Genomic DNA, 9,663 nt, shown 5'->3' on the forward strand with positions numbered 1-9,663 from the left:
CTCAGATTGGTAAAGTTGATGAGATATTTGGTCCAATTAATGAATCTGTGAGTGTATTTTGTTTATTTTGTGGTGTGATTTTATGAATCAGGGCTTGCTGTTGAAATTTTGTAGTTCTTTATAGTTAAAATGTTGAAAGGGATTATAGCGACTTCGTATGCGGCTGGTGATAAGTTTTATATTGATTCGGCGAAGCTTTTGCCTTTGGCACGCTTTCTTCCGCAGCCCAAGTATGTTTTGTTAGTTGTGATGTTGATTTTGTTGCATCTAGGGGTGTTTACTATCGGGTCGGTTTTGACAAAAAATATAGACCGAATGGTTGACTAGTAAACATCTGGCGGTTTTACTAGTTTAAATTAATTAACAAACCCCTAAATAAATACTACCTCCGTCCCATTAAAAGTGTCATATTTTGAATTTTCAAAGTCTTTATTTATAAACTTTGACTTTAATTATATATTTTTTGTGTTATATAAAACTTGATGAAAATTAACCCGATAAAAACACTTGTAAAACACACTCAAATCATATAATTTTCATCAAGTATTATCTAACACAAACAAAATTATTTAAGGTCAAAGTTTATAAATAAAGACTTTGAAAATTCAAAATATGACACTTTTAATGGGACAGAGGGAGTAAAAGAGTAAATTGCCATTTTAGTCCCTGAGTTTTTGTTTATATTGTCATTTTAGTCCAAGTTTTTTTCTCCTCTGGGTCCCTGACTTTTCCGTTTTCTTGCCATTTTGATCACATTGCCTAACTTAGTCTAAAAACCAGGTTATAATCAGGGGTATTTCTGGCATTAAGTTATTATGAGGTTTATAAATTATGTTGTAAACTACTCCTGGTTATCGCTACACAACAGTTATGCCAAAAATACCCCTGGTTACAACCAGATTTTTAGACTGAGTTAGACAATGTGATCAAAATGGCAAGAAAATATAAAAGTCAGGAACTCAAAGAAGAAAAAAAAAAAACTATTTGAACTAAAATGGCAATTTAGACCAAACCTCAGGGACTAAAATGACAATTTACTCTAAATAAAAGTTGTCATCACAAATACATCTTGGGCCTTGTAAGGTGGGTCACAAATACAATACAGCCCGACCCAACACGTTCAAACCTGTTCTCCCTCACTCGCCTCCGATTCCCAACCGATCCGTAAATTGCAAAAGATATTCATAATTGCCGCCTGTAAATGGAATATTCCGGTCGCCGGAGAAAGCACAGGGATCCATGGCGGTTAATCTGCCGGAGCACCGTCTCCTTCGTCTGCGTTTGCTTAGCACAGTTTGCTCTCTTCCTATTATCTTCCTTCTTCAACTCCTCCAACATCATAACACTCCTTTTTCTCTCAGGTTCTAATTAATATTTGCATTTGATATAGTTCTCTCAGATGTTATTGTTTTCAATCGGATTTTGATTTTGAAGTTGTTTTGTTCAGTTATTGTATTGTTAGGGTTGACGGTTATAGGGAGAAGATGTAAGAGGTTGTTTGGACTGCGTGGCTCAGCTCCAGCTTTTGTGTTTACGAATATCGTTTTCATGTGGTGTGTGTACTTAGTTGCGATTCGACAAGGTAACCTCTTAATTTGAGAGTGTAGATTTGTTAACTTCAAAATTGATTTACATATTGGTTGTATATGATAGATAGATAGATATTAACATCAAACTAAGGTGCTGTAACATAAGAATAGCATTAAAAGTTAATAACATACCTTAGTTATATACTTCGAAATGATTTCGGATAGTAGGATATGAATTTTCGATATCAACATGTGGATTCATATCATAAGAGAGGATTAGAGGCTCTTCCTTCCCTAAATAAGGAGATGTCAGAAGTGACTTTTTATGGATGATCTTCTTAGGAGCGAGGATTATACGTGGTTCGGTCTAAAGTGATCTACATCCACGGGTGGCAACTAGGTATTCTTTTAATTGAGGTGATCAACAATGTAGGTTATATTTGTAGAGACTAATTAGGGTTTGTTAAGCCCATGTAGGTCCCACAAGGTCTACGAACCCAATAGATTTTAATGTGTATCATAAACTGTAGTTATATAATGATTACAATAGCAATGATAATGGTATAATTGTGTAAAAAGAATCTAACTCCATTTTAGATTTGGAATTGGGAAATATCTTTTGAGACTGATAAGAAAGGAGATTCTCTCTCTCTCTCTCGACTGAGGGAGTATCTTGCTGCTTTAGTTAAGCATAGTTGGCTCGTATCTTTGTTTATGAAGGTTCGTGAGACTACATATGCTGCAAATAGGAAACCACTAACTAATGTTGTTGAAATATATCTCAATACATCAATTTATATACATGGTATGGTAGTTACCATTTTGATGGTAATGAGTTTTATCCCCAAGTTGATACGACGCAAGCGATTTTTTGTTAGTTTGTCAAGCAGTGAAAGTCCGCGTTTAGAAGTTGTAAACTGTATCTTACCTTTTTTTTGTTTTTGACTGAGCTGTAGTCATCTCTTTTAGGAAGTTACTTGTGTTGTTTCATGTTTGAACTTCGGATGTGGTATGTGATTCTGTTAATGTATGTGTATGTTCTTTGATGAATGGAACTTACTGGTTACTAAAAGTTTGAAAGCATGTACATCTTAATACTTAATGTTTGAGCTTTGAACTTACGCACTCTTATTACACTGTCAGATGTAATCATATTTAAACATTTTAGGCAATTTACGATGTAACAGTGTTCTGCATGAATCTAATAGTCATTGGGCATTTTCTTAGGCAATTTACGGTGTAACAGTGTTCTGCATGAATCTAATAGTCATTGGGCATTTTCTTATGGGACACGGAGAAATGCTGGAAAGATCTGTTGTACAAAACGCATAATACAAAAACAACACCGTTTCAACATAAGGCTAAATTATTACAAAGGAATCTAAGTAACTAGATTATCCAAGTCTGTGACTAAGGGATTCTCCACTTGTCTGCTGCATGCCTTGTGCTGTCAGTGTCCTGTATCTTTCGTCATTTTGTGTTAACCAACTTGTGACATCAAAGCAACTCAAAGCTTTAAAAGTTTTAAATAATAAACGTTGGAAGGGAATATAACAATTTTTTTTTAGTAGGATGTAAAATTTTGGTTGAATGAAATATGGTCTGACTTGCAATATACAAGATTTTGAATTGGCATCCCTTTTGTTTTCTTGGTTTAATTTGGTAAATAATAAATTCCGGTATAATATCTCTTGTGTTATCCTGCCTTTAATGCTAATGAAACAAATTTATCACTGTTTTACAGCCATCTCGTTTCCATTGGACATCCTCTTTCACGCAGAGCTCATTATTCTCCTAATCGGCCTATATAGGTTTGTCTGTGTGTTAAAACTTGGTTAATATATTATTTTCTTATAAAGTAAGATTTGATTTAATGCATGGAATCTATCTTCTAAATAATCCAACTGAGAGTGTTCTTGGTGGCAGGATCATCTCAGGCGATCCCGGTTTTGTTGATTATGCACCTATCTCCAACACTGAAACGTTTCTAGAGGTTACTAACTTACTATCACTCAATATATTCCCATTAATATTTCAGATCATGCATGATCATCGTCGATCTTCATCCTTCTTCCCTATCCTAATTCTCCAGAAAATGAACAGAAAATCAAAAGATCAGAAAAAAAAAAACGAAAAATTGATTCAAATAATGGGTTAAAGTTTTCATGATCTGTAGGGCTGCGATACGATAAGATACGATACGATTGCAGCTCAAAGTTATTCTTATAAGTTAAGGGATTAAACAATAACGCTACAAGCTTGTTTCTCATGCAGGGATCGGAGCTTCCAATTTCTAACATTTACGAGGGATCCCCATCTGTTGAGGTCTCTATTTACTTCCTCTTCACAGACACATCATTTTTCTTTGTTTTTGAGGTATTTAATGTTTATATTATAACAGAGCTCACTTTTACTTCAAAGGGTAAGATATTGCAAGTACTGTCATGCGCATGTTAAGGGATTTGACCACCATTGTCCTGCTTTTGGGAATTGTATAGGTAACAACTTTAAAAAAGTTTGTTTCAGCTGTCACGATCGTAACGTTAGGATCGGCTTTAAATGGTTAGATGCTACTTTTGTCTTTTTAGTGCAGGTCAAAACAATCATTTCCTTTTCATGATTCTCCTAGCCGGATTCATAATAGCCGAGTCGTGTTACATTTTGAGTGCATCTCAAAGTAAGCTTCACCATATTTTTCTCAAATCTTTCTCATATGCTCATCTGTAATATATTCATCATTACATTCCAGTCACAACAGCATCCCGAACACTTGATAGTGATGGACAGAAGGTATCAATTGTTCTTTCAAGCACTACCTTGAATCTTTTCAGTTGCAAATCATTTATTTGTTTAAGCAAGGTTGTACTGTTTTAAATTATTTTTTTATCTAGCAGGTTGTTTGGACCGTAGCATTAGCTACTAGCACGATGGTATTTTCCATTCTCCAAGTACTTTGGCAGGTACCGTGCTATTATACACCATACCAGATTACGAATGTTTTTTTTTTTTTTTTAAATTTTTATCGTATAATATGGAATTTTTAGGCGGCATTTCTGGCATGGCATATCTACTGTGTGTGTTTTAATATCAGAACAGATGAGTGGGTAAGTTCTTTAATCTAATCGTTGTATATCTGGTCATTGGTGGTATGTATTTATTGCATTGATTTCTGTTTTTGCAGATGCACTGGAAGAAATATCCAGAGTTCCAGCATATTACACACTCTCAACTAGGTAATATTGGATAATGCGCCTCCATTTATTTTAAACATAAATAATTGACGCTTTGACTTTTGAGTCAAATGTGGTAATGCGAGTGATATTAGCTTCTTCAACTCGCAGAGAAAGCGATGACTAGTGTAAAATTTGTAGGTGATTCATACAAATAGAGATATGATACTACTTATTGCGAAATTCATTTGGTTATGAATTTTGGAAAAAAATTATTTGACCGCAACATCTTAATATGTATCGTTTGTTGTCAGTTCTTTATGAGATGGTTTACTGAACAACCTTGAATATCCAGGAGAAACAGGAACAACACGGTATAGAAATCCCTATGACAAAGGAATCTGGCAGAATTTGAAGGAGTTCATAGAAGCCAAAGGATAAGATCACTTGCTTACAAATCAAAATTATCGTATTATACGTTTCCCTTTTTAAAATTAAGAAGGTTTACCTACATTGGTTTTGTAGTTAGTTTTATTAAGGGTATATTAAATAACTAGACTGTGAAATAGCTTAGTTAATTTATTTGTAAATATATTTGTACAATAATTTTGTTATGAGAAAACGTATCATAAGGTATAACTAGTCCTATCTTCCTTTTGAACGTATTGAAGAGATCTTTTAGTGATGTAGCTGTTAAACAAGTTATGTTCTGTAATCTATATAGGTAAGTCATAAGAATTACAGGAAAAGAAACTATGTGTAAAATGTTTGATGGGGAAAAATCTTATGAAGTTTTATGAAAGCCTCATAGAATTACATGTACTGAAGACTGAAGATCGGATTGTAATGAACTGGTTTGTTTTAGACCCGTCTTAAACCGGAGACAAAACACATATGTTTGTTAGGATCCATTATCGATCTTCTCCTATTCATTTTCATGTGTTTATCTAGTTCATAATATTCAAGGCTGTGCAGTAAACGATAAAATTTCAACTGAATACTATATTATAACATGGTTTATCAATAACTGTAATGTGTTTTTTTAAATGTTAATAATCGGCTACACTATTCTCACACCCCAAAATCTTATTTTCGCATCCCTTTTCACTCTATCTCTCTATGTATATCTATGTATATATAGAAAGAGATAGAGGGAAGGGGTGTGTGAGTATTAACTCCCTAATAAAATATATGTAACGTAATTGTCAATAAGATTAACGGGACCACCGGACCAAGGTCCGGTCATATCTAGCATGTGGACATGTGGTCAATGTTTCCCCTGCAAGATTTCACAGGTGATATGACTCATGAATCAAACACCACATCAAACAAACATTTACAAAGGTTCACTGCACTTTTGGATGCTTCCGTAAAAGCTTCATCAACTACCATTATTTACAAAGTCAACTTGGGTCAACTTCAATTCCAAAGTGTAATAAATTTTGTCTTCCATCCAATCATACATCATGTATATATATTAACCAAATCATAAGCATATTAAAAAAAAAGAATATATAAACTTTGATCATCTAAATGAAGTTTAAACACTCACATCTACACATCAAACATGGTTATGAATAAGAAATATGTGGCAAGTTCACAAAAAGAACCTAACATTTCAAATTCTCAAAAACATGGAGTTCTCGATCTTCTACCCTCTTTTCGTCCATTGGAATCCGAACCTGACCCAGGGCTTGATTGGACCGGTGGTGCAATTCGTCCATCCACAAACAATGAATTCGGTATCTCTCCAAAAGGTTGATCAGGAAGGGCGAGCTCATGAGGTCCAACAACCATTGGACCATGTTGATCTCGTCTGTGTCCTTGAGCGGCTCTTCTTTCTACTTCAAGAAACCGTCCAAGAGGAACAGTGTTATTTCTAGCAATATCAACATCGATGTTATCTCTTGGGCACAAACAAAACTTGAGACACCAAGTTTTTGATTTGGTGTTTGATCTTCCATTGCGTCCCAAAGTTATGGTTTCGGAAACGCCTCTTCTCCTACTTCCTAAAGATCTTCTAGAAAGTTCTACAATGCTTGAAACACCCAAAAGGTTTCCTAGTGTGATGCTCTTGTCATGAAAGAATGACCCTGTGGACTTCATAACCAATAACAATATTCTTAATGTTAAAGCTCACATTATCCAAAATGATTATAAGTAAAAACCCTAAAACATTAAACATATAATAAGATGACATGTGAAAGACACGTGCTTCTTACATGGTCAAATTTGTCATTTTAAGTTGCACATAGATTCACTTGTTTCAAGGTAGAAAAATGTTTGATCATCTACTCCTTATATGTCTTTATGTATGTCTCAAACCAAAACAAGCCCGGGCCGAATAAGACACAACTAGAAATGCTCAGAGATTTGAAGTGACAATTTGTACACTATGCATCCAATATTGTATTTATTTTAAATCTAGAGAATCTCTACTCTTCAAAGTGTTTGCTTAACCCAACCAAAAGTAAAAGCTGGTAGATTATGCTAGTAATTTTTACAGAACTTTTGTGACTTAAAGATTCTCGTCTCTTATTCGTTTATTGCACCTTAAGATTTCATCCATACATACATACATGAAAGAAAGAATTCCCTATTACACAAATTATCACTGACGGAAAGATTCTATCCGTCAGACGAAATCAAGTAAAAATGCAAAGAAATATGTAAACTAAAAGGGTCATCGGTAAGCCGTCGCTAACTACCAAAAGATTACCAATGTACACCCTAAATACCAACAATGACTGAAGGATTCCCAACGACCCTTTAGGTTTATATTTTTCTTTATTTATGCTTTTTCGCTTTTTTACTGGATATCGTAATAACCCGTTGATGATATTGCCCAGTGGCGGATCCAGAAATCTTTTCCACCAGGTTCCTTTTAATAAATTGTCACTATTTTTTCTAAATCATACAAGGTTTCCACTAATTTTTTTCATTTTTCCAAACCGAGGGGGTTCCCGGGAACCCCCAAAACACCCCTAGATCCGCCCCTGATATTGTCAATGATACTCATTTGTGTAGCAGTGATGTCTTAACTATAAAACTAGTTTAGTGTGCTTTTTAAGTTTTAACTTTAAACAAGAGACGTGGTGCAATCCTTTATTCTTTTTCTACAGAAATGTTTAGATAATTGTATATCATGAAAATGAAAGTTTTACGTTTGCTTCGGAGTTAGGGAAACCTCAAAAGGTATAGGTATTTAGTTAAGAAAAACTATGTGTGTGTATATCAACATGATGAAACGATTGGTACCGAAAATCACTATCACATATATATAGATTATTTGAGCAAGTTCAAGTGTTCAACCACATTATCTTAGGAGCCTCGATCGGTTTCATAAAATGAAAGAAAAGAAGGCGATAAACAGCATCGAATCCAAATTACCTGTGTATCTAGATCCGAAGAAGAAACGGAGGTTAAGGTAGGGGAGCCACTAAGCAAAGTGTTGCATGAGATTGATCCTGAATAATCATAGTTTCTTGCTCTTACATTCAAAGGTTGTAGTCCCAAAGGCCATCCACCATCTTCCTGCATTCAACTCAAATGGATGAACAAAAACACCAACATAAAACCCTAAATGAGCATGTATATATAATACCTGTTGAGCCATGTAGAAACTGCAAAAATGGAGTTGATTATTGAATATGTTAACTAGTCTCACTTAATCAAAAAGAAATTAAACTGTCATATCATATGAGTTAGAAGTGTTCTTTATCATAAAAAAACTAAGAGAATTTGATGGGTGTTACATGGGATCAAAGAGTAAAGAGAAAGAGGCATGATGGGGTCAAAAAGGAATGGAGTGGAAATGAGAGAGGTCTTATTTTTATATCATTGCAGAACACCCTTTTCTCATTTGTTGTCTTGCTTTTATTCTCCTATGGTCTATTTTTAATTACTAGGGAAAAGAAGAGACAGAATAAGTATGTCACCTGCTCAACTTTCTCTTGTTTAATAGAAAAAAAAGATAAACATAGGCCTAAAACAAATACTTATATATATGTGCAAATGTTTCTGTTTTGATTAGGTTTTGCTAGTTAACACAGCTTCAATTGATAACATTATCTTTACCTTTTTATGGATATAGGATGAATATATGTAACAGTATTAAAAAGCTACTATTTAATGAATTTTTATCAAGGTTTTTGATGTAACATTTATTATTTATAGCTTGAAAATGTTTAAAGAGAATACATTAGATGTTGAAACTTGCAAAGTTTAGGTAAGATGTCGGTACATCAAATTAGGTTTGATATAATAGTTGGAACCAAATATTGTATGGTGGGTAGGTGCTTCTCATGAGTTTGGTTCAAGTAAATGTGATATCTTAATATATTGTGCATGAAAGTTTTTTAATATATACATGATTGCTTTTGTTGGTATACGATATATATATTTTACACATAGAGAAATTAAATACTTTATCTTTTTAACTAAAGTTTTTAGAATGTTTCTAATTAACATTTAGGGGGAAAAACAGATAGGTGTACACATGTAGAAAGTTAACATCTTATAATTTATAGTCTATTGATGATCAATAAAAAATCTAAAAAAGTATTTTGGAGAATATATTATGTATGTATACACACACTTGAAAAGGGATTACTTGAATGACCTTCATGATGATATAGAAGGAAATATGAAGGATCCAATAAAGGAAGAAAAAGAAAAGACACTTTGCTTAGGTGTATGCTAATTCATGGTTATGTGAAAAGATTATTAGTGTTCATCAAGTACACATTTATCTTAGAATATTAATAACATCACTGATCAGGTGGATTTGTTGATGTATTATACATGAATGCTGTTTCTATCATGATTATATTAATTAAAGAAGTGCTATCGATGCTTTATAAAGTCTTAAGTATCCTATTGTAGTATTGTGTACACCTAGATCTCTTAATTATACCAAATTAAGCTATAGTAATATGTTATTAAGTCTTAACTAAATACCAGTC

General features: G+C 33.6%; 2 protein-coding genes across 3 annotated transcripts; one reads left to right on the top strand and one right to left on the bottom strand.

Annotated features, from left to right (window-relative positions):
- The first annotated feature begins 1,075 nt into the window (after nucleotides 1–1,075).
- LOC110942697 (probable palmitoyltransferase ZDHHC12) lies at nucleotides 1,076–5,335 on the top strand. 2 transcript variants are annotated; one of them, XM_035990665.1, is made up of 12 exons: nucleotides 1,076–1,361; nucleotides 1,448–1,582; nucleotides 3,274–3,340; nucleotides 3,456–3,522; nucleotides 3,804–3,854; nucleotides 3,931–4,027; nucleotides 4,123–4,206; nucleotides 4,279–4,319; nucleotides 4,421–4,489; nucleotides 4,574–4,633; nucleotides 4,711–4,762; nucleotides 5,055–5,335. In XM_035990665.1, the coding sequence occupies exons 1-12, from the start codon at nucleotides 1,202–1,204 to the stop codon at nucleotides 5,138–5,140; spliced, it is 969 nt and encodes a 322-aa protein (XP_035846558.1). In that variant the 5' UTR covers nucleotides 1,076–1,201; the 3' UTR covers nucleotides 5,141–5,335. The 2 variants fall into 2 exon arrangements, with proteins under 2 accessions (XP_035846558.1, XP_035846559.1); XM_035990666.1 differs by having other exon boundaries at nucleotides 4,424–4,489.
- An 861-nt stretch (nucleotides 5,336–6,196) lies between these two features.
- On the bottom strand, nucleotides 6,197–8,548 carry LOC110940007 (uncharacterized protein At3g17950). Its single transcript, XM_022181566.2, has 3 exons — nucleotides 8,304–8,548; nucleotides 8,090–8,233; nucleotides 6,197–6,799 (listed from the first exon to the last, which is right to left on the bottom strand). Exons 1-3 carry the CDS (start codon nucleotides 8,313–8,315, stop codon nucleotides 6,326–6,328), a joined length of 630 nt encoding a protein of 209 aa, XP_022037258.1. The 5' UTR covers nucleotides 8,316–8,548; the 3' UTR covers nucleotides 6,197–6,325.
- Between the last annotated feature and the right edge of the window lie 1,115 nt (nucleotides 8,549–9,663).

This window comes from Helianthus annuus, chromosome 5, assembly GCF_002127325.2.
Source record: "Helianthus annuus cultivar XRQ/B chromosome 5, HanXRQr2.0-SUNRISE, whole genome shotgun sequence".
NCBI lineage: Eukaryota > Viridiplantae > Streptophyta > Magnoliopsida > Asterales > Asteraceae > Helianthus > Helianthus annuus.